General features: G+C 35.2%; 1 protein-coding gene across 5 annotated transcripts in view; it reads right to left on the reverse strand.

The window, feature by feature from the left end:
* satb1.S (SATB homeobox 1 S homeolog) overlaps positions 1-26,460 on the reverse strand; it is a 70,591-nt gene that overhangs the window by 39,991 nt on the left and 4,140 nt on the right. For 3 of the 5 annotated variants that reach the window (XM_018269266.2, XM_018269270.2, XM_018269263.2), the window contains exons 2-8: positions 25,261-25,493; positions 22,657-22,833; positions 21,762-21,888; positions 20,517-20,640; positions 18,766-18,834; positions 8,857-8,968; positions 5,284-5,738 (exon numbers count right to left, since the gene is read on the reverse strand). In XM_018269266.2, coding sequence (XP_018124755.1) covers positions 5,284-5,738; positions 8,857-8,968; positions 18,766-18,834; positions 20,517-20,640; positions 21,762-21,888; positions 22,657-22,833; positions 25,261-25,468 — 1,272 coding nt within the window. In that variant the 5' untranslated portion in view covers positions 25,469-25,493. Of the gene's footprint in view, positions 1-5,283; positions 5,739-8,856; positions 8,969-18,765; positions 18,835-20,516; positions 20,641-21,761; positions 21,889-22,656; positions 22,834-23,893; positions 23,950-25,260; positions 25,494-26,460 lie in introns of those variants that run through there. The other 2 variants (XM_041567521.1, XM_018269268.2) reach the window with 2 other exon arrangements.

Raw genomic sequence — 26,460 nt, forward strand, 5'->3', positions numbered from 1 at the left:
TTATCATAGACTAACTACTCCTCTATCAGCTAAATGAGCACAATCTCATTCACAACCTTCTGCTTTATCATTGCTGCACAGATAACCTCACAACAATCATTGAAGGGGTCATGGCAATTAATTGGGCATGTAATTTATTGTGCAATGAGGGAACTGAACAACTCATTTATGATCTGAGGAAGCAATAAATTCCTTATCACCTTGTTATTAATCTCTCTTCCTTTTGAGAAGAATAACTGCAACTAAACATGGAAATTCCATTGGCTTCACATATGTAAACCCTATATTATTTTTTGTTATACAATTACAATGAGACATAATGCCAGTATTAAAATATTCAGCTTCTGAGCACACATATGGTTTAAGCATATTAAGCACTACTAATGAGGTTAGAAAATAAAAGGTGCACAATTTGCTACAGATTTAGTGAAACATAGCAACAAATCAGCAGGTAGCATTTACTAGTCACCTGTTTCATAGCAATAGCTACTAAAAGTTCCGTCATCTGGGCATTTCTGGAAAAATTTTGCAGAAGGCTCTTCCAGGCTCAAAAATATAATAATGCCATAAACATTTTTAGTTATTTGATAGAAGGGCTACAACAAACTTTAGCATTGACCACACAGAACTGAATGAATGGATAATTCTAGTGCCATCTGTATAATGGGACGTGTACACTCATGTTTACAAAGCCTCAATTATAGCATTTCCCTCTGGGAAGTCCACCTCTCCTCTGGAAGAGTCTCAAGTTATCATTAAAAGTTGTAAAAAAAAAAAAAAAAAAAAAAAAACTACAGCAAACATTGTATAGAAGCATTTACAGGTGCCTAATGCATGCGGGACAACTATTCTCATGCAGTGTATAAAGAACAATTTGACAAGTACACTTCATTTTTTAGCATATCCACCCAAATGTCGCATTTTTGCTTGAGTGTGCAGATTCCAGCAGCTGAAATGAGAAGGGATGTAATTAGGGCAATTCTGGGTGTGGCTATATTGGGGCATTGACTCTGTGGATGAAGTGTAAACTAAAATGTACATTTTTCTAATTTCCCATTGTCCACTGTTTTGAGATATGGTTTAAGATTGCTTTTGCCAGGGATATTTTTTTCTGTTTAGTTCATAAAGATTTGGGCTTTGTTCTAACCAAATTTAGAAAGGCATATTGCTCACTGGGAACTGAGCTCGATGGAATGGATATGTACCACGGTGCTAGAGAATCCAGTATATTATAAATACATCATCACAAAGTTCACCTTTTACTTATTCTGTAGTAATAAGATGAGTGTAGATCACATCCAGTCGGATCCTTTGTCAAGGTGGAGGATTCAAATGAGACACTGAGTTAGTGCCAAGATAGTTGCAAGCATGTTGTTTTATCTGTGGTTCTACTGAAGGAAATGTGGTGACTGTGTAATTACACACTTCTCTCTCTCTATTTTTCTTACCTTTTATTCGGTAATGAAAGGGACGGTCTGTTTATTTCTAAATTATACAACCAAAAATTACACAGAGCACAGTAGCAATTAAGCACTTTATATTTAAAACGCAGATCTTTTTATACAACCTTAAATTGAATCAGATTTTGTTCTTGTCTACCATGTACTAATATTCTAAAGAAGGCACCTTTTATTTTAGAAGGGAAAAAAATGCCCTTACTGCACAAAAGAAAGTATGAGGATTATGGGTAATGAACGTGCATTGTAAAGCTTGACTTTGCCTTCTTTTCATATTACTAATTATGTGCCACTTACATGATATTTTAGTTTTAGACATGGGGAGCATATTTATCAAAATCAATTTTTTTTTTGATTTTTAAAATTAAAAAAGTCCGACCAAAGTAAAATCCACGATTTGACCTTATTTATTATTAAAAAAAAAATCAGTTTGGGGAAAAACACGAAAAAATTATACGAAAATGATGGAGTCTTTCCCGAACCGTATGAATTTTTCGGATTTTTGCCCGAAAAGTCCGAAATAGGTGGATTTTCAGGCTAATTCCAGTGCAGACCACAGAAGCTTCCTAATAGAATAGGCACCTCTCCCAATGACTTATATAAAACCTCAGCAGGTCTGAGATGGCAGATTTTAGGATTCTGAATTTTTCCATCCTCGGGGTATAATAAATATCAAAAAATTCAAGGTTTTTTTACCACTAAAAATTCGGATTTTATATTTAAAAAAAAAAAAAAAAAAAAAATAGAAACTTTTTGAGTTTTTAGGATTTGGACTTTAATAAATAATCCCCTTAATATACATTTGAAATATTTAGGGGGTATATTATGAATCTTTGTAAAATGATGTATACCAAAAACGTTGTAGTGCAATGTTTATAGCACAACTAGAGTACTGAATAATACATTCCCAAGAACTAAAGTTTTAAAAATGTGTGCAAGACTAATGACAAAACCACACCACCACTGAAGACCTTGTATATCCCACTTAAATCACTTGGACAATCTCAGATGTGAAACGGTTGTGTAAAAAGATGTGCAAAGAATGGTGGTGCTTAATTTTCAGTCATTCTTAAATTATAGGTTAGGACCAAAAATGTTTTCTCATACTTTTTATGATGCATTTCTGTGATCTCCTTAAATAGTCTACTTTTTTCCTTTTAAGTGATAAAAATGAGTTGTATAATGAATTATAAACCAGTTGTTGGGTCATGAAGCTGATTCCCAGACTTAATCTGGGTCCCCTGAGAAAAAGATTAAGGCCCTGCCATAGAAGATTCCTTTGTCAGTTTGCCATAAAATCTATTTAATACAGTATTAGCTCATCACTTTTAAAGGTTTGCAAGGATACCCAAGCCACTACCCCATAATTGATATAACCATAAAACTGATGTCACAAGCTTATAAAAATCTGCCATCTCAGACCAAGAAGATGACTTGCTCCTGTCAATTTAAAAGCCAACATTTTTTCCTTGTATAAACAAATTATAATTTTATTAAATAATAATAATATTATCAAATCATGGCAGCAGAAGACATCTGACCCAAAGGTCCACGTTACTGTACCCATAAACAAGTCAACCTTATTGTCTAGTGCTAGCTTATGCTCTGAACCCATAAATTGTGGATGGCGGTTTATTAGAGGTAAAGTTTAGTGGTTTTTGAGGCTTTTGAAAGCACGACTAAACTCACAAACTCTAAAACCACAAATGTCGTGGAATTTATTAAAAGAAAGGAATATAAAAAATACGAATGCCTCTAAAAATTCGAGTTTTGTGATCAATTTCTAGTGAAAACAAAACAGAAAACTTCAAAAGGTCCGTATTGATTAAAAGCAGTCCAATAAGATCTGCAGTTCCCAATGACTTCTATAGCACCTTGACAACTTTTACTTAGTGAATTTTTGCACAAGAGGTTTTTGTGTTTTTTACACTTAATACGTCTCAAATTTTTAGAGTTTCTATGAAATATAGAAAAAAAACCTCACATTTTTTGTGTGAAAAAATAGGATATTTGCGTGAATGGGCCCCATAGAATCTGCACCCTCAAATCCAAGCTCTCTTTGCCTCTTAGTTTCACATCATTTTTCAATCTCTTTCTTACACATGAACGGTTAGCAGAAATGAAAGCACATAACATAACTGTGACTATATCACAGTTATAAAGCCAACGCTACTCAACACTGATTATATAGCACAACATAGGTGGAAGCCATGTTTTAAAGAGGATTTAAACATCCCATCAACGTTAGCTTAAACATGTTGCTGGACTGCAACTTCCAGAATACTCCAACATATAATCAGCTTTGCCTTATCCACACATCATGAAGGGGCATAACCAGATGAAATGTTCATTTTGGACACACCTACTACAATGCAATTAAATCACAGCGCTACTTGTACAAATTTCCCAATGAGGTGTTATATAAACTGTCAGGCAGAAAGTTTAAATCAGCAAATTTGACAGACCAAATCTAGGCATAAATATGGCAATAATGTTTAAACTTTTAAATTATAATCACAATACATATCAGAAATAATCCTGGTACAGCAATGGAGCCCAGTAAGTTTTGAGCTGGTTGCAAGAAAACGACAAAATCGCTGTTTTGTACAAAGAATGTCAATATATCACACATTATTTAGAATAAGAAATGTAACAGCAGTAACAGCATTTTGCAGTGCTGGGATGGTTTGATGGGACAATTTTTTCAGAAGTAGCTGTCATGTGGGTTTTACCTGCTGTTCTGGCCTACAAAGGTCTAATCAAGTAGGTTAAAACATACATAACTTATAGATCAAGTCATTAACGTGATCATGGAATGTTAATTAGTATTTAAACATAGTGGTATGTTAAATTCCCGTGAACTCTATTTACAAAATGCAGTTACTAGCAGGAAGGAATATTAATCTGCAGATATATAAATATAACAATTTGTTGTAAAGCTAGTCTAAGACTGATTTAAGTGAACCAAATAAATATGCTGTAGTGCAGAAACCAATGTATAAAATGGCTTATAAGTTTGGATTTCCCAGACCATAGCTAATAAAATAATGAAAATTATCATCAAAGGAAAACTATACCCTCAAAATGAATACTTAAGCAACAGATAGTTTATATCAAATTAAGTGGCATATAAAAGAATCTTACCAAACTGGTTTATATATTTAAGTAAATATTGCTCTTTTACATCTCATGCCTTGAACCACCATTTTGTGATGGTATGTGTGCTGCCTCAGAGATCACCTGACCAGAAATACTGCAGCTCTGACTGTAACAGGAAGAAGTATTGAAGCAAAAGACAGAACTCTGTCTGTTAATTGGCTCGTGTGACCTAACAAGTACAGTTTATTTGGTTTGTTTGTGTGCACTGTGAATCATATGATCCCAGGGGGTGGCCTGTATTTTTTAAAATGACAGTTTTCTATTTATAATTACCCAATGGCACACACTACTAAAAAAGTAAATTATAATGAAAATGGTTTATTTACATGAAGCAGGGTTTTACATATGAGGTGTTTTATGCAATATATTTTTATAGACACCTAAATTGAAGGGTATAGTTTTCCTTTAAGAGATGTATTCCACATTAATAACTAATACACCAGAGCAATGCTTTCCAATTGGTGACCCTCAAGGCTGGCAAGCCCCACCCTCAGGACCACCCATGGTCTCCATTTTTTTGTAAATCATTCTTATTTTAATACATTTCAGCCTATGCATATTTGGCTCACTATGAGAAAACAACTGGACAGTACTGCTTTAGAGGATACTGTCCTACAGAGTCAATGAAAAAATACATACATCTTGTTACTATGCGGCTAATCATTACCTGAGTTCTGTTGAAAGCCACTCTTGCAAATACTGCTTGCGAGATTCCAGCTCGTTTTAATTCATCACGTACCCACTGGTAGATATCGAATGACACTTCTGCGTTGGGCGAAACCTGTTGCTCCAAAGGTTTGTTGATTGATCTAGTGACAGGAGGAGGATGGTTCAAGTACTGTTGGTTTAAGGACTGCTGTGCGAGTATTCTGTTTACAGCATATTGCTGGTTCAGTAACTGGGCCATTACCAGCTGCTGATTTACTAACTGAGGGCTGATGGGAGTAGAAACAAGTCCTGGATGCAAATTGGGAAGTGGTGTCCGCACAGGTGGTTGACTATTGTGAGAAATCTGAACCGGAGATGAAGGCTTTTCTGGAGTTCCAACAGGACCAGGCTGCTGACCATAGTTAACGTGATTGGTACTTTGCTGAGACAGTTCTGATAAGTCTTCAATATCTGCTACAGAACAAAAAACACAATTGTTAATTGATTTTATTTTATTTTTTAAACTTCAAAGTTTTTTAAATAAAATATTTTAACAAAAAAAAACAAAAAACTACACCAATTGTTTTGTAAATATATTATTTTATAAGAAAAAAAAGACATGGTGCTTTTTATTGATTATTGACATTATTAAGAAAAATGTGGAAGAGAAGGGGTACATGGAAAAAAATCTCTCTCAAAGCAATTGGGTAAATATTATCCAGCTGCAATGCTGCTTTAGACACGATAAACAAATTATGCAGGATTTTATTAGACACAAAATTTGACTTAATTTTGGCATCTGGCACATTAAGAGAAATAATATTCTTAAATGGCTGTAGGGTCATTGCATTAATACAGCACTGACCTTGTATTTGAAAAGTTCAGATAACTGATGAGCCAGTTTGAAAATAGATTTGGCATCAAGTAGTATATCTGATTAATTCTGCTGCGGGATATTTGCAAGGACAAAGGTCAACCTATATTGAAAATAAAATTCTTCAGGCTAAAACTAACCATAAGAGGGGGAAAGAATTAATTTTGGGAAGATAAAACAGAATACAGTATGTATATCAAGATATAACAAAATTAATAGTAAATGTTTATGATGCAAGTTGGATGTATTGGGGGTCTACATGGAAAACTATTTTAATTGTGTTTGAAACACTAGATTTCTACTGGCAGGATAATTCAATATAAGAATATTTAAGTTCTATCAACGTGATCTGAGTGGATATATACAGTTAAGGTTATAAAGGTAACAACATAAAGATCCTGGGCAGAAAAGAGATGGGAAGCAAGCTTACCTTTATAACTCCCAATTAGTAGGAGCATATATATATATTTTTAATAAAAACAATATGACGTATGTACAATATGAAATATTTTGACAAGGTCTGCATAATGATGTTTTGTTGTGGGTTTTTTTGGATAATGACATTACTGAAACCATAAATCTATCCCAGAAAAAAAAATGCTCTGTGCTCACCAAGGAAAGGACTCACTGTATTACTGTTCATTAATAAAAACTTTTTGTTAAACAGATTTTATTATTAAATAGTTCTTATTGTTCTATATTTTTAGCCAAGGCAACTCTGATTGGCCCTTAGAGTGCCCAATCATATATTACAGTATTTCAATATTACAGGAGTTCTCCACACAATGTTTTACAAAGAAAAAGAGTGTAATTCTAAGTAAGTTTGTACCTTACAGTAAAAGCTAATGAAAGGCTTAGATCAGTAATCCCGAACCAGTGGCTCCTAAACAACACGTTGCTCTCCAACCTCTTGGATGTTGCTTCAGTTGCCTTAAAGTAAGTGCTTATTTTTAATTCAAGGCTTGAAGGCAGGTTTTGCTTGCATAAAAAAAAAAACACAGATGTACTCCTGTCTTCTGTAGGCTGCCAGTCTACACAGGGGCTACCAAACAGCCAATCACAGTCCTTATTTGGCACCACGGGAATTTTTTTCATAATTGTGTTGCTCCCAAATACTTTTTACATTTGAATTACTTTTTATTTAAGCCAGGGATCCCTGGCTTAGATAAAAAGTAGTATCCCTGTTTAGCACACCTCTCTCCTTACCCTCTCCCAAACAGCATCAGTTTGACCCAGAATATGTCCACCTTCACATAAAAAAAAATCTGAACTATGCAATGGGGTTCACAGGTGCTATCTTATGCAGCTGTTCTACATTTGCATATTAGAGAAAAGTTGGCAGTGAAAGATAGATAAACCCCACTGCGCTACACTGATTTGTGTCAACATGCAAGGTGAAGTATTTGGGAGACAAACTGGTGAACTGCGAGACCAATCCACAGATACTTCATTCCATCTTTGCCTTTCAATCTAGTTTAATTAAATGTTTCCTGTAGTATCTGTCTGTTTATATTCTCTGCATGACTGGTTAATAAAATGTAATGGTAATAAATGGTAAATATATATTGAAAAGTTGCTTAGAATTTTCATTTTTGTTCTCTTTCATTATACAGATAAACACACACACACAGAATTAGTTATCCATAAACCCGTTATTCAGAAAGCTCTGAATTGCGGAAAGGCTGTCTTCCATAGACTCAATTTTATCCAATTAATCCAGATTTTTAAAAATGATTTCCTTTTTCTCTGTAATAATAAAACAGTTCCTTGTACTTGATCCAAATTAAGATATGATTAATCCTTATTGGCAGCAAAGCAGCCTATTGGGTTTATTTAAAGGGGTTGTTCACCTTCCAAACACTTTTTTCAATTCAGTTGTTTTTAGATTGTTCCCCAGAAATAGAGACTTTTTTCAAATACTTTCCATTATTTATTTTTTAAGTTTTTTCCAAAATCTAAGTGTAAAGTTGAATGTTTGTGTCTGTGGTGTTTGAGTCTGTCAGCTCAGTAATTCAGGTGCAGACTCTGAACTGTTACAATTTTGCAACATTGAGTTGATCCATTTCTCAGCAGCATCTCTGGAGTATTAGCAACAATTGTATCAAGTCTAACAGCTGCCTGTAATGAAACCCAGAGATTCTGCTCAGCAGGGACAAAGATAAGAAATGTATCAACTAAATGTATCCATTTAGAACAGTTTACAGGATCGGCGACCCCCCTCCCAGAGCTGCTTCAGAAGGAGAGAAATGACAATTTACACTTCAATATTAGAAAAACCGTCAAACATAGAAAATAGAAAGTCATTGGAAAAAGTCGTTATTTCTGGTGATCTATCTGAAACCAACTAGTTGTGTGAAGGTGAACAACCCCTTTAAGGTATGCAGATCTAAATTATGAAAAGATCGGTTATCCAGAAAACCCCAGGTCCTGAGACTTCTGTATAAAAGGTCCCATACCTGTATATAGATTTATCCTATGCCGCTTTATCTCTCATTTATTCAAATAAGGGGAGTGTGGGGCATGGGAGAGTATGACTGTTTGTTCTGCCTACACACCACTAAAAGTATTTTGTGGGATTATATTAACCAAATCAAATATATTCATTAAAAGCTATTTGGGGAAAAAAATGAAAACAGTTTATAATTGGACAACAAAAGCAAGTAACAATATTGTAAGTAATAGTGAAGCAATCCTTTCAGCAAGTTTTCTATTACTTACCCATCATCTCTTTTGTCGTCTTGAAATGTTTATACCACCTTCCAAATTCTTGACATTTTGCTGCCGAAACATTTGCATAGTAAGTGCTGTTCACAATGGAAGAAATCATACTCTAGAAGAAAAGGAAAAATAAATGATATCAAACAATCTGTAGCAATGTAAAGCAAGTGCTGTAACACAATACCACGTTATTAGAGACTGACGTTAGCACACAGACTTTTATTAAAAAAAAAAAAAAAAAAATTGCAGAATAACATTCCCCGGTAAAACCTAAACATTACACAAGATGATTTTATCAATCTAAAATTCCACATCCAATATTTTTACTGAATTAGAGATATTACTGCAATGCATGTTTAAATGCATTCATAGTGAATTGAAAATAAGAATGCAAACATCACCACCTAATGCAGAGAGATTTATATGTTGTTGCTACAATCACAAATGAATGAAACTTTAATAAGAAACCACCTAAGATTTTTTTTTACTGACAAGTTGGCTGTTTGCTTGTAATCAAGGAAGCGCAAGATGAAACATATAAAAACCATGCAAAGACTAAGCAAACGAGGAAATTAATTTCTTACAAAAATGTGAATATATAGGATGTATTCCACACTAGTTATTAACCTCCATATACAGGGAACCGATTATTTGCATTGCTACAAATTGCCTTCTCTTCTTCACGTTACAAAACCTAACTTTTTCTTTTACTAGATTACATCACTGTTTGTTGTTTGGGAAAAACAAGTCAATGTTAAATACAATACAGGTATGGGATCCCATATGTGGATGGATGCCTGTTATCGAAAAGGCCATCTCCCATAGGGGCAAATTCACTAAGCCGCGAAGCGCACGCTGGCGTAGTTTCGCTAGTGTTACTTCGCAACCTTACGCCAGGCGAATTTTCGCTAGTGACGAAACTACGCAAATTCACTAACTTGCGCAGTGTACTGAACGCTACCTATTACGCTAGACTTCCTTCGCCACCTCAGACCTGGCGAAGCGCAATAGAGTAGATAGGGATTGTTTAAAAAAAGTAAATTTTTTTTCTAAGTCCCAAAAAAACGCTGGCGTGTTTTCTACATGATGGCTGATAGTCTTAAAAAGATAGAAAATTTTTTGGGGCTCCCCTTCCTCCCCCCTACATTTCCTGACTCATGGCAACTTACCTAGACAGTGGGCACATGTGTAGGGCAAAATAAAATTTTTATTTGCTGATTTGAAGGTTTTCTAGGCATTTGTAGTGCAGATACGTGTTCCTCCATTGAAATTTGAATTTCGCGCCGTATGCAAATTAGCCTTCGCTAGCGTAACTTCGCTTTATATAGCGAATCAATGCTAGCGCAACTTCGCAACCTTACACTACCCCTGTGCGAAACTTCGGATTTTAGTGAATTTGCGGAGCCCTGGCGAAACTACGCCTGGCGAAGTGCGGCGAAGTTGCGCCTAGCGCAACTTCGCATCTTAGTGAATTTGCCCCATAGAGTCCATGTTAAACAAGTCCAAAATAATTTTCTTGATTTCGCTCATATAAAGTCTCTATTGTTACTAAGCTGCATAAATCCATAATCTTTTTTTGGGTTTATAACTGTTTAAAAGAGTTTAGCACACGGGGAGGCCCATTTATCAAAGGTCGAATTTCGAATTCATGTAAAAAAATTTTAATTTGAATATACTCTGGGAGGTTATTTAAGAAAAAATGTGAATGTCTAATATTTGGTCGAATTTTTCTGAACCGAAAATTCGAATCATATTCGATTAGTACGAATTTAGTTTTTCTCCCGAAAAAAAAACTTGAATGTCAGGAAGGCTATTAAAGTGATAATGACACTAAAAAAAAAATACTTTTTAAAACATGTACATGTAAAGTTACCTTTAGGTCATGTTGATCGTTTCTTGCTGAGAGGTTTGTTTTTGTAAGTAATTGTTAGTTGAAGTTCCTACACCTGACTGTTTTGCCAACCTGTCCCATCTCAGCCGGTCAGTTTCTAATTTCTGCTGCACAAGTATGGCAGCCCCCTCATAGACAAACACAGGGAATCAGATTTGTAATGTAGAAGCATTGGGCAAATTCTTTAAGGCAAAATTAAAAGTAGCATGGAAGGCCAATATTAAGATAGATGTAAAAAAGGTATACTTTCAGGTGTCAGTACCTCTTTAACATCTCCAAATGGCTCAAATAATCTCTGCCATTGACTTGTAAATTAACTTGGCAGGTTTTAGGTGATGAATGTTCGAATTAGGACTGTTTCCATGGTGGAGGTGTGATAAATCTTACATTCGAATATGGGGGGGGGGGATTAATATTCGAACGTGTGAATTTTGACACTCAAAAATTAGAATTTACTAATTAACCCTCGATAAATCTGCCCTTTAAGGTATACGGATTTAAAATTACAGAAATACCCCTTATCTGAAAAATCCCAGGTCCCAAGCATTCAGGATAATAGATTTCATTCCTGTATGCTGTATTTTAAATAGATAAGAAATTAGAAATTATAATTAATGAAGCCTAAAAAAAAAGCCAATGCTAGTTTGTGAAGACAGCAGCACATGACTGTCTTATGCCTCTATATGTTATTGTAGGTGAGACTGTTACCTTAAATACAGTACATCATAGACAGAAGTTATTAAATGTATCTACACAAGGACCATTACTACTGCCCTGTTGAGGATACAAATGAGCATCAATAAAAGTTATTTTCCAGCCAGCCACTGTTAACAACAATCAAGAGAAAACAACATTCAAGAGAAATTCTTTGCATCATATTTTCCAGAGAGCAAAAATGGAGTTTGTGTTATTTCAACACATTTAAAAATAGCCCTCTAAAATACTATACAAATGACACCTTTGACTATGCGATTAAACATTATAAAGCTATTTATGCAAAAAGACAATAGTTAAACTAAAACTTTGTTTCTCAAAGACTACATATAAGAACATAAAGATTAAATATTATATCCAACCCATATACAACTAGGTATTGGGTTTTACAAGGAGAAGAACAGGGATGCCAAGCCTATAGCTTTAAAGGAGAAGGAAAGCTACCAAGGCAGTTTATTGCCAATAGATTAGCCACAACAGTGCAAGCTAAAACACCATTTTTATTTTTTAGAATGCTTTTACATAGGTAAACAGCTCTAGACACTGGCTTAGGTTAGCAGCTGCCATATTAGCTTACTGTGACATCACTTCCAGCCCGAGTCTCTTCCTGCTCTCTCATAGCTCTGAGCTCACATTACAGCAGGGAGGGGGAGAGGCACAAACTGAGCATACTCAAGCCCAAGCCCTGGAGGTTTAAGCTAAAACAGGAAGTCTAATACAAAAGCCAATGTGTACACAATAGAAGGAAAGAAATGTGGTGTTTCTATTGACAGAGGACTCTGAGCGTTCTGAGGATTTACTGGTGTATTCATATAGAACTTTCTGATAAAGCATACTTAGTTTTAACCTTTCCTTCTCCTTTAAGTCTTTTACTCCTAGGTATTGATTTGTGTTTTACAATGGCTACTTAAACAGTTAAAAGATAACTTTCTGGTCAGTGCTAAAAGAGAAAAAAAAAGTCTCACTAATATTGCTATTTTCTCAGTAGTCGAGTAAGAAGGGAAAAAACACAATCTGTTTTATTTGTGTTTAAATATTTCAAGCTCTATGAAGTCAAAAGAAACCACTGCAAGAACTTATTTACACAATTATCTAAATATGATTAAACAGCTGATGAACAAATATTAAACTTGAAAATGTATAGTGATTTCAGCTTAATGTAATTCTCTTTTTGTAAACAACAAAGATGATTTTTCCCAACCAGAACAGTCCTGACATCTCATAAGCCTAAGGGGTGAATAGCAAGAGATTGTTTTTGATAGTTATAAATATTCAAGAGTCATGCAGACCATCTGCTTTCATAACATAGGTAAAGCAAAGCTGAAATGGCGAACACTTTGCAAAATGGTTCTTCACAAGGTCTTTCTCCCTTCCAAAAATGTTAAGACAGATGTCAAAAGTGTTTAAAAAGGATAATCTGGACATAAAAAAAAATGTTATGTTTCTCTTGTATCGCCAACATAGATACTTTCCCCATCTGTGTAGTTACATAGCCCTATAACATACCTACTATAAATCATAGCAAAAAATAAATTATACGTAAAGTCAAAACTCTCTCTCAAACATACAGCAATATAGCTTTAAAATATTATCAAAAAATGTAAATGAATGCATAACTTTGATTAAACTTTAAAATGACAATTCTGCATATTTTTTTCTTCTGTGACAAAGAAAATCCCTTCAGTTACTCTTTTTTTTTTCTAAATGCAATGCATTACATTACTGGCAGCAATGTTGAAAAAAATAAAATAAAACAAACATTTTGCACAATGAAAGTAATTTTTCATTCAAAGCAACCTTCCAATAAATTGTAAAAAAATTGAAAATGTGTGATTAAAGTCATTTGTTTAATTCATTGTTGTTGTCCCTTTCTCTACTCATCACTGCTTGTCTTGACTATATGTGCTACTAGAACAACGTTGCTCCACTCCAGCCACATATCCAGTCAGAACAATGCCATGTAGTTAACACATTGGTAAAGATGGAGAACCACAAACCAATGCAATTGTGGAATTTTAGTCTTGGTTGCAGGTGAGTTAAGTATTGCTACACTGTTACAATGATGGTGGTAGTAGTAGTCAGGACCAGCAGTTTCAGGAGAACCAAAACAACAGAAAGATACTGATCTCAGTGACCATTATGCTACAAATAGCTTTAAAATCATTAAAGACCAAAAGTTGTTTAGAATAATGTATTTTCCATTGCATATATATTATTCAATAGATTTATCCATCCATGTGTTTTTTTGGATACTCTTTAATTTTCCTTTCTATGACCTATTTGTGTGTCTCTTGGATAAAGCCATTATTTGCTTCCAAACACACAACTCTCTTTAGAATTTGGTTATTTAAACATTTCTCTCACAACACCTCTTTTGCACTCTTTTCTAATTGGGGCATCCTTACATATTTAAACGACCTTTGTTTATATTCTCTAATACATGGAATCCTTACCTATGGGTTGGGATCCAAAAACAGGTACCCAAGCTGTTTAGGCTGGATCTCCATGTTTCTGTTTAGTTATAGCAAAAGTTTTCCTACAGTAGAAAGTAGAAATTAAAGTGAGATATGTCGCTGTTATTAAACTATTTTTTGGGTTGAAAAGCAGATTCACTTTCTTGCTTTAGGTCCCATGAGAAAGATGCAAAAAAAACTCTGCACTGGTCTTACAATAACGAAAAGATCTTTTAAAAATCTTAACATCCATTGCCAGCTTTATAAAAAAATATGGAATCTGCACCACTTTGCTTTTGTGAGCCTTCATTATTCCCTCATGTTACTTTAATTAATTTAAGTAAGGCTTAGCAACCAGCAATATTTTAACTGACTTGAAAAGAGAGGTAATTTTTATGAAGTGGGGAGTAAAAAAATATGCTCAAGGAGGAAGATGTGGTAAAAATCAAGTGAATCCAGGTTAATGGTATAGGGAGGCAAATATATAGTTTAGCACATCATCTAGCTTTTTATGTAATACAAACTTTCTGTTGGCAATAGTTTAAAGATCTATATAAATGGCAGTAGTATAACTAATACATGATATATATAGTACAGGTAAGGGATCCGTTATCCGGAAACCCGTTAACCCGTTATCCAGAAAGCTCCAAATTACGGAAAGGCAGTCTCCCGTAATGGAATAATCCAAATTTTTAAAAAAATATTTCCTTTTTCTCCTTAACAATAATAATTCTATGAATGTGCTTCAAACAGCTGTACTGTCACGTCATATAAAGGGAACTTAATTTCTGTCTTCCAGAAATTATCATATTAACCCCTTCCATTCCATCTGTCAGCTCTTTGATCTATGAAGCATGCCATCTTATAAACAAAACTTCAACACAGATCAAATAGATAAACAGATAAGTAAAATCTACCGTGCTTGCACTATGATGTTTTTCTGCAGGTATTAAAAGGTTAAAAGTTAAAATCTTGGCAGTGAATGTATTGAAACTCTTAAGGTGGCCATACATGGAGAAACCCGCTCGTTTGGCGATGCCGCCAAACGAGCGGATCTCCCTCCGATATGCCCACCTTGAGGTGGGCAATGTCGGGCTGATCCGATCGTGGGCCCAACGATCGGATCCTAACGATGCCTAACGGGCGGTCGGATTGCGGGACCGCATCAACGAATAGATGTCCAGATCTCAATCGGTGAAGCCCGTCGGGGGGGCCCCATACACGGGCCAATAAGCTGCCGACACGGTCTGTCTGCAGCTTTTATCGGCCCGTGTATGGCCACCTTTATATGGTCTTTAGTATGGTCGTAAATATTAAGGAACAAGATTGAAATGTTGACTGTTGCAAATAATATGCAAAGAGTTTAGTGACAAAGGGTGGTGGCATACAGAGATATTAGTCGGCAAGTGATCTAGAATAAATCTTCGCTACTGCGGGTGACTAATCTCCCCGAAATTCCTTACCACCGCCAAGAATGCTCATCGCCAGTGGGATGGCATGCTCATCGCTATGTTTTCCAAAATCGTCCGAAGTTTCCTTGTGAGGCAACTTTGGAAAACTGAAGCAAAGATTATGCCATCCCACCGGCGATTCACATTCTTGCCAGTGGGAGATTAGTTGCCCGCAGTAGCAAAGATTTATCACTTGGTGACTAAAAGGAGTGCTTCAATCTTGGCCAAGTATGCATGTTTTCTGCAAAGAAGGCCTTTGTTTATGAAGACTTTATATTACCGTAAGTGAGCCCCTAGTGTTTGAATAATTGCCTATTTGTCCTCTTAGTGTGGATCGCAAGGCTAAAACGTTGGCTTCTTTTGTACACCTGAACACATAGGTATACCATACAGTGCAACACGTGGTGTTCTGATTAAATATTTAAGCACTTCTTATGACTGCCAGTATGGAAAAATCATTTGGATCCAAACTGTAGTCAGTCAAATTTTCATTTTAATTAACTAAATAATAGGAAAGTTTTATCCTGAACATTACCGCTACTGTCATAACCTGGAGTGCTGCAATATTTCATCAACCTATTGTTTTATAGGATGTGCTGCAATTTTCCTTCCATTACAGCTTTCCAGTTAAAAGAAATATCATACTAATGTATTGTCTAGTGAACATATAGATTAGTATGTGAACAGATAGAGACAAAGGATTATTACCCACAGATGAAGCACTAAGCATCTGTCTGAAAAAAGTTCAAGTGTACACTGTGGATGCAAAACCAGAGGAAAAACAATTAAACCCATTTTAAAGCAATAACAAAAAAGTGAAATCTAAATATTGAAAAAAAAGTGGATACAGGTTACTTGCCAGGTAAATTTATATTTTATTCAGAGACACAAATTTGTTCTAAAAAAATGGCAACCGCTTTGTATAATAAGAAGTCCCTTGTTTAATTAAAAAAAAAAGCACATTAGGGGCTTTGGTATATGCATGGTGTGAACATTAGAAAAGCTGATCAAAAGATTTAAAAAGAAAATGAGGGAGGAAGTAAATATAATTTTGTAATACAGGTATAGGATCACTTATCCAGAAATCCGATATACAGAAAGCTCCGAATTACGGAATGGCTGTCTCCAATAGACTTCATTTTATCCAAATAATCCAAATTTTTGAAAATAATTTCCTTTTTCTCTGTAATAATAAAACAGTAGCTTGTACTTGATCCCAACTAAGATATAATTAATCCTTATTGGAAGCAGAACCAGACTATTGGGTGTATTTAATGTTTAAATGAATTTCTAGTAGACTTAAGGCACGAAGACCTAAATTATGGAAATATCTGTTATCTGGAAAACCCCAGGTCCCAAACATACTATGCTTTTTTTCTGAGATATCTTGGTTTACTGTTCATGCCAAGTACTAGCAAGTCCTTGTGTAAAAAACCTAAAATATGAGGCAGAATAAAAAGTGAAGCATATATACTGTACAGGTATGGGATCCCTTATCCGGAAACCCACTATCCAGAAAGCTACGAATTACAGAAAGGCCATCTCCCATAGACTCCATTTTATCCATACAATCCAAATTTGTAAAAATGATTTCCCTTTTCTCTGTAATAATAAAACAGTTCATTGTACTTGATCTAAACTACGATATAATTAATCCTTATTGGAAGCAAAACCAGACTATTGGGATTATTTTATATTTACTGTACATGATGACTTTTTTTTTTGTACAGGTGATATTGGTGCCTGGCTGGTAATTTTTATGGCTAATGAATTTGTAATAAAGATTGCCTTTTATAAATTTAAGATATAATTAATCATTAATGGAAACAGAATCCACATATTTATTTTATATTTACATGATTTTCTAGTAGACAAAGGTATTAAGATTCAAATTATGTAAAGATCCGTTATCCAGAATACCCCAGGGCCGTGCATCGTGGATTACATGTCCCATACATGTACATCAAATTAATATAGAACCTTTTTGGACCATTTCTCAATTTCTTGCCTAGGAAAGTTGCAATGGCAACCTGATAATGATTACCTGAACTGCAAATATCAAACTCCTACACAAGCCATGTACACCAGAAATATCTACCAAAAGACCATACAGTAAAGTGATCAATGACAAAAGTTGTACTAGTTGTACTAGAGTAGTCACTAGTCTAGTTCAGACATTCAGGAACACATCATAACTATTTTGCTTAACTTATAAGAATCTAAATTTACTAAAGGGCGAAGTGGTTAATGGTGGCGAAAATTCGCCAGTGTGACGTCATTTCGACACTTCACCGACTTCACCAACGGTAGCTGGCGTAATTTCGCCAAGGAGCTTCGCACTCTGACGACAGGCGAATTTTCGGTCAGGCGAAAGAGTTACTTCGCAAATTCACTACGTTTTTGATTTTACTGACCGTTACCTTTTTCACTAGACTTGCCTTCGCCACCTCAGACCAGGCGAAGTGCTATAGAGTAGATAGAAGTTCCTCAAAAAAAAGTTGAAAATTTTTCCCAGAATTTTTTTCCAAAAAACGCTGTTTTTTTTCCTATTTAAAGGGTGATAGACTGAAAAAGATCATAAATTTTTTTTGGCGTACCCTCCTTCCCCCCTACATTTGCCAACATATGGCACCTAAACTATACTGTGGGCACATGTGTAGGGCATTATAACAACTTTATATAATTTCATTAAGGTTCCCTGGCCTTGTGTAGTGTAATGTATTTGCTGCAGATGTACTTTAACTGCACACCGTATGCTAATTAGACAATGCTAGCGTAATTTCGATCTGCTGAGCGTAATTTCGCTGGAATAATTTAGCCAGCGTTCCGTACCCTGTGTGCAACTTCGGATTTTCGTGAATTAGCGTTGTCCAGGCGAATTTACGCCTGGCGAAGTGTGCGCGAAGCCAGCGCTGGCAAATTTTCACCGGTTAGTCTATTTGCTCCTATAGGCTAGCCTAACAGTAATGCATTCTAGGAGTCCAAATCAATTTGAAGTTAATTAAAAACTAACCGTTTGGGTACTTTTAAACATCAGCCATATACAGGTATTGTGTTTAAAAAGCCTAATATCGCTTAAGGACTATTTTTTTTCCAGTTAGGGTCCCTTGAGACAGAACGTCAAACATATTGCTTTTGCCACTTTTTAAGAAAATAGGACACAACCCTGATTCTTTTACATGTACACCTAAGCAATATGATCAAAAGCAAGCTCTAATTATGAACAATATCAATGGAAGCATATTCAAAGCATATTGGTTTTGCAGCGTCCACCATTTTAATACTGTACAAGTACTGCAAATCCAGTTAGAGAGACTAGACTAGACTAGAGTAGCATTAATAATAATAATAAATGGGTTTGTCTGCTCTGTATTAAATTGGTAAACAAACTTAATTTTACCTGTGCACAATTAGTATGATCTACACTTGCAGAGCCAGGAACAAAATCCAGGTATTTTTTTTGCTTACGCTGCAAAAAAAAAAAAATATGGAACAAATCCTATCTGTGGCTTCCATAAGCCAGATGAACAAGCCTGTTCAGCAAATACAAATGTGGCAACTCTGTAAACATAAAACTTGAATGGTTTGCAAGCATTGAATGGAATTTTGATTGTTTGCAATCCAACAATTATTGAACAGAAGCCACAAGACAGAAGGCAGGCGAGAGCCATACCAAAATAAAGGATATATGAGTGTGTAATATATACAAATATCCAGCTTACTGGCATGACATGGGGAGGCACATTTATCAAGGGTCAAATTTCAAATTCATGTGAGTTTTTTAAAACTACCATAAATTCGAAAGTCTAATTTATTGATAAAATCACATTTTTTAAACTCGGACTAATTTAAACAACCAGAAAATTCAAATTCAATCATACTTGATTCGAATTTTGTTCTCCGAAAAAACTCGAATGTCAGGAAGGCTGCAAACATATCCAAATTGATCCCTGCACCTCTCCCATTGACTTAGCAGTAATTTGCAGGTTTTAGGTGTCGAATAGTCAAATTTGAATCCTTAAAGGGTCAGAATATGATAAATCTCGAAAATCTAATTTGAATTTTCGATAACTCCCAAGTCTAAATTAACACTTTTGAGCATAAAAATTAAATTCGAATTTTCAATTCGACCCTTGATAAATCTTGCATTGCATAATTATCAGATACTGTGATACTAATAAATACTAGTAAAAAATGGATATCAATAATATACAAACATTAAACTTGAAGAGGCTGCCAGCCAAGCTGATATCGTTACAAAAAAATGAAAATCTTTTGCGGTTTCTATTGCAACTAAATGCCATTCTTCACAATAAAGATTTTAAATGATAAAAGCTGCATTATATAATTGTTTTCATTATTATTACAAACAAAAAGACACTAAGATAAAGTATGATACAGATTTCGTCAATAATACTTATTTTACTGTAATGTGTCAGGCTAAACCTACTTCCTCTACAGCACATACATATGTGAAATAAAGGTTATGTCCTGAGTAACAACCAATTGAGCATGGTATACTAAGCAGGGCTAACAAATTTAAAAAAGAAAAAGAAGAAATTATTGGTTGATTAAAGAGAACTCATTTCATTAAAAAGAAGACATATGAAATACAACCTAAAGCATCGATTGTGACAAAAGTGCTCAGAAGCCTTGTACTAAGAGAACTCTAAGCCTGATCAAAACCTCCTCCCCGTCATTCAGGATCAGTATTTAAAGACCAGACTTCAATGGTTTAATTTTATTACTAGAATATTTTAATTAGATTATATGACAGGATTCTAATTGTGTTGCATGTAATTATTCTGACTCCCAAGGGGAATCTTTTTCTCACCTTTTTTTTTTTTTTGCTGCATGCATAATTCATTGCTTGAGTGTAAGCGTTCATACTAACATGGACTGCCCAATATACATTGTACAATATTTATGGGCAGAATTATAAACATTTAGACTTCAATACAAATGCTTTACAGACCTAAAAACAAGTGGGCATATCCTGCAGGACCTGAGGTCATTTTGTGTTAAGTCATTGTACACAGTTAATTAAAATTTCTAGAGGTGCCCAGAGCAATGCTGCCGAGATCACGTCGTGTTTGGAGACTGTTAACAATGCATCAATGTTAGTTTTCATTTTTGTGCAAAGTGTAATACCTGTGAAAGGGGACATTCCTTAGCCAGCGAACTCTGGTTCATATCTTTCAGTAAGTCCTTTAGAGCATTTCTGACTGTTATGTGGGACCACTGCTCGGGAGGCAAGTCTTCTAGTTTAGGACAACTATTAGAGACAGATTAGAAAAGGGATTATTACAAGATTGGATCCCTCTGCAGAACATTCCTTCAAGACAGACAGATTTCATTTTGTGCATCAAGCAGATGCATCTGGAGATTGCTCTCGGTCTCCTGATTGTTCCGATTAGTTAATTACTTTATACAACACATCTGCTGTATTGATGCATGAATTATACATCAGCTGCATGTGGCGACTATTTTTTTCATGTTACTTCTACCTTCCTGCTCTGATGCGCTTGATAAAACAATTTAAGGTGCAATGCTTCCTCACATCTGATCATGAGTAGCAGGCTTATGTTTAGTTGTTTTTTTATTTTTTTCCCACTTCTTTTTCTAAGATTTTTTTCTTCTTTCAGATTGGCATTATAAAATAATAAAACTAAAGATTTTAACATCCAAGATTACATTACAAATGGTGAAGTCATTCTTCTACAGAATGTACCCAGATGGTGTGGTGTGGGATATGCAAAAATATTTTTCAGTTAAGTACATTTTATGTAAAGTACCCATTTGTAATGCATGTACTGTATATGCAATTAATTGGCTAAATACAGCTCATTATCTAAAGCAAGAAAAATGTATATGCAGAACAAAAAGAAAGTGCTCAATGTGTGGCCAGTGCTGTAGATAAAGCCTTTAACCACAAGCATGAATAATATCGCACATGTGGCCTTAAACTTAAAGTGATACAGACTCTAAAATATGAATGTACATTGAAATGTACCCATAATCATGTTGATCGTTTTTTGCAAGCAATTGTTTTGCCAACCTGACTGTCCCATCTCAGCCTATCAGTTAAGTTTCTAATGCTAACGGACTACTGCTGCACAAATATGGCACCCTCCTCATACAGGAACATGAGGCATCAGACAAGTAATGTAAAAGCATTGTGCAAATACTTTATGGTAAAGTAATAAGTTGCTTTCAAAGCCAATAGTATGATATATGTAAAATAAAAATAAATAAAAAAAAAGGTTAATTTCTGGTGTCCGTATCTCTTTAATAAATTGTCTCATCAAATTGTTAAAAAATTAAGAAGGAAATGCAGAAAAATGAAATCTGCTGTAGACAACAATGTAGCTCCCTTGTAGTAGAGTTCTGACTCACCTGTGTAGCTGTATTTTCAGTGTGACCACATGGAAAACATCTTGCAGCATGTCTGCTACTGTGGCATCAGGGGCATCTGTCACACAGGAGAGGGGAACTGGATTCCACTTGCCAACTTGGATAAGCCCTGTTCCAGAAAATGGAAAATTAAAACACATAGAAGTAGGGGGGGGCAGTGTTTCACATTTAGATAGAGAGATAAAAAAACTTTATTAATCCCAAAGGAAATCAGAGTTTGCTAGTTTAACATACAATCTCACAGAAAACAAATATTATACATAATCTTTATGGATATAGAGCAGATGCTGTTGAACACCCTCTCCACAGAGCTGGGAGTTGTAGTCAACATTATATGGCAAGCACTTCACTACCCCAGTACTTACTAAATGCTTTATACAACCCCCCCCCCCTAAACCCCATAATCCACTCTATTTACACTTCCCACACAAAGCATAATTTACTGTAAACATTCCCATACTTAATACATCTGAATTACCATTCAGTAAACAGGTAAAATTAAGAACATTGTTGTACTTTCTAATTAAGAGTTATTTATTGCTGATCCTCGTGCTCTTGAAGACTGATAAAAGTGCATATACAATCATCTAATATGTGAACCGAAAACTAAATGCGTCCAAGTATTCAGTCATAAATGCAAATTCACTCTCAGCATTCCATCTGCCCAGACATGCTCAGCATTTCATCCTGGATTGTCAGTGAAGCATATTATTAAGGTCAATAGACAAGCTAATGATCCAGTGCTAACATTTAGAAGGCCCCAACTAGCCACCTTAGCTACAGTGTGGCTGGCAAAAAGCCAGATATTCAAGATATTTACTAAAATCTCCAAAAAAAAAAAAAAAAAAATTCACAGGTCATTTAATATACTACATACCTTTGGCCTGGGCGGCTGCACTGTGAGAATATCCAAGAGATAGTAGAGCCATCTCAATCAGTTGGTTAAAAAGCATGTCCTTCCTGACCAATACAAATTCAGCATGTTCTTCTTTACAGTCATATTCAATGAAGTTCTCATAATGTTCTACAACACAGAACACTGGAAGCATATTACCTATAGTAAGAAAAAAAAAATAATATCACTAAAGGGAAACTTGGGATTCAGGGGGATGACAAGAGAGTGAAATATACCACAAAAAGAATAGCTAAAATCTGCATTGAAGCAAAAAAAGGTGAAGCAGGAACAAGTATTTAATTTTTTCTGATCCCCAAAACATAGATCATAGAAAATGATGCAAATAGACAGAAAAAAATATATATTTTGGAATAAAACAATACTTATACTGCAGGTGAAAAATGTCTGAAAATAAATCCAGTCTCTTTTTTTACTTATCCTTTTTAAAATGCAAGGTAATGCACACTGGGCCCAACTTATTCTTTTCTGTAGGAAGTTATCATCTTAGGGTCAAAGTGATTCTCGTCATTACTAAATAATGCACTGACCCCTGACTCCTTTACAGTAGTAAAAAAAAAATAGTTACTGATAAAGCTACTTTTTCTAAGCCAATATTATGTTCAGCGGTACATTTTTTTGGAGGGGGATATCATCCCATCAATTGCTAATGTTCACCCTCTGGCTACTGAACAGCAGTGTTCCTGCAGATACAGCCATTCATGAATGAAGATATAAAATGCACACATGCAATATATTTCCATGAAATGTTATGTATTTTCAAAAGTGAATATAACGAAATACAGCAGTACCGCTAAAAACGAGGGCTTGACAAACCGATAAAATGGATTTTGCCAAATCCAAAATATCTAAGCAGACACCTACATGCAGAAGAGAAATGCAGCGTGGATTTGTTTCATAGAGTGTGATCTCTAGTCATTCAAGAAGAATGCATCGATTTCACTATCAAGTAGCAGCAGTTTTCGGTCTTTGAAGTGACTGATGAAAGTGTATGGGCTTTCCTTCTAACCGTAGGCAAGTCACCCCATCACAACAGAATCAAGTGCTTGAAATTAGCCCCGGTGACATTGTACAAGTGGAAAAAAATGTCATATCCTCTTCCCGTCAAAATAATTACTTACTGTACGCAATTTAATTAGCCAATTTTATAAGACTTGAGATGTCACGACGAGCTCGTCTTGATTCTTGTGTCAATACTTACAAAAGGTGATGCGCCAAACGCATTAGAAGCCAACAAAAGAGAAGACAAAGCTAGGAGTGCATCTGAGCATCTTAGTGAGGCACGTGTTGTGCTACTTCAGTGATTATACAGCAGTACTCTCAGCTTGCTGATCTCTACTGTCCTAATACTTGGCCAGCCCACTGACAGCAGCAACTTTATAACTGGCCAAGAGCATTAAGAGGGGAGAGAACTGGTCAGCGCTTACAGCTAAAAATACAACATGATTGTAACCTGAAGGCAATGTTAGGGCACGAGCTGGAGGTTTATGAGTCTATGTAAACAACACGTCTGCCATAAGACACAGCCGCAGTCTGTAGAATCCTTGTCTAAAACGGTCCTGGCATTAAAGTTTGCTGTGCAAATATCACATAATACCAGAGACAGCTGAAATGCCCTATTTAGGAATTTATAGAACTTATATATTTGCAGGCGTCAGAAAGTCCTTCTGTTCCGCTTCTCTGTACAATATTAATGCACTTGGTTTGCAAAGGCATAATAAATTATATTTTTAATGCTCCTACCCCCCTGTTTTCTTAAGATGCATACATTCTTGGCAAACAATCAATAAATAGGGTAATCGTGAACAGAGGCCAAAGAATTTGCTGAAGTGCTGCTTTTCCATTTTAATACATAAAGATCCAACAATACCAAGTGCTGTGTCTGTTCATTTTAGGATCAATACAAGCTTTGTTTTCGCAAAAGTGAATGCAAAATGAATGATTGTATGATAAATGTTACACATTGAATACAATGAAATTCCACTGCCTTCAACTTTGTACTTGAAATTATCAGTTGTCTGGAAATAATGCTCACTGCATTCCAAACCAGGGGAGTGAAACTTCTCTACCAGGGCCATTCCCATCCAAGTGTGATTGTCTAGAAATCTAATAAAACTGTCATGGAAACACTTTCTTTTCTATTGTAGGTCAGGATTTAGGCGGTGAGGATTTATTATAGGTGCTGAAAAATAAACCAAGTATGTAACTGTAAGAACCTCTTTAACAGAAATAACACAAAACTATAAAAAAACAAACAAATAAAAACACCTTCTTCTATGCTTCTATGCTCAGCCAAGAAATAAAATCCAAATAAATGCAGTTCAGGTATAACATTTATAATCATCATATTTTGCTGATAAAATAGTTAGCCAGTTGTGAAAATTAATCAAAAATAAGAATTCCACAAACGTATCTGTTTGTACCATACAGGAAAATGATACCAGTGTTTTATAGATTGTTGGAAATGGCAGTAATGAAGATGACTTAAGAGCCTATGCTCATCATTGGAAAGAAATCTGAATCCCCTATAACCTGAGGATGTGATATGATGCATTAGAAGAAAATTACCTTTCCGAATATTTGTCCTTAACAGTGGTGAAGGATGTCTTAGTGGCACTCCTTGCATTTTTCCACCTGTGCTTCCAAGTCTTCCTCCTAGAGGACTGCCATTCTGCTCAAGGCGGGCTATTTTGGCTGGTGGACCCTTTGGATCGTTTACATTGTTAGACATTTCTGAATGTTCTATCCCCTGAGTTGTCTCGTTCGAATGATCCATGCTCAGTCCCGCCTCTAAGGATCACCTGGCATGATTAAGAAAAAAAAAAAAAAGAAAACAACAAACACAAGTATTTATAAATCTATGATGTGTTATTTGTCTTTTGTAGCAGCAATGCAAATGATTAAAGATTTAAGTTGTGTAAACAGACGCATAGACATATATATGAGGTCCTCATTAACATTAAAACACAAAGTAATTAATCCAAAGCACTTGCCAATATTCTCTACAAGGTGCTGTGGTAGCCCTGATAAAAATAGGATTTCAGAAATGTTTTGCCAACCTGAGCACTGTAAGATAATACAAAACTTGGGGCAGAAAAGTTCAGCAGTTGGTAAGCAAATGTCAGTCTAATTCATAGTCTTTCTCTATTACCTTTCCTACCACAGGACATGTTTCCTAGCAAGGTGTTAAACCCAGCTTTTGTTTCTGCTTGGAACACTCTGCGGAAAGAGATACTTCTATAATTGGATCATTGGGAGAACAAAAAAAAAGGAAGAGAGAAGAAAGTGCACTCAAGCATTTAGCAAGGAGCTCTTATCAAATTTCAAAAAGATGCAATACTATAAAGTGTGACCTGTTATATACCACAGGAGAAGGGGGCAATGCTGTCTGCTGTAAGAATTATATTTTTGATATTTTGTGCCATCTGAAACACACATATTAAAACCTGATGCTGATGTAATGCAACACCAATGCAAATGTGACCAACATCCTATTATGAGGGAGCATTGTACTACAAGGATTACATTACACAAGCATGAGGTGCAAACCACAACATCCCAAAAGTTAATCAGAGGGCCTTCTACAGTCCAGGGTTTTATTCAAGTGCACCAACAGCTTCATTCCTTACTTAAAATGTACCACCTGCGTATTAGAATAAATGCTATATATTTATAATATATTAATAAACACACATACAGTGCAACTGTGTGCAAAAATATCCAAAAAACATTTGACATATGAAATGATATTATAAAAAGGATACATAA

Source organism: Xenopus laevis, chromosome 6S (assembly GCF_017654675.1).
Source record: "Xenopus laevis strain J_2021 chromosome 6S, Xenopus_laevis_v10.1, whole genome shotgun sequence".
Classification (NCBI taxonomy): Eukaryota; Metazoa; Chordata; class Amphibia; order Anura; family Pipidae; genus Xenopus; species Xenopus laevis.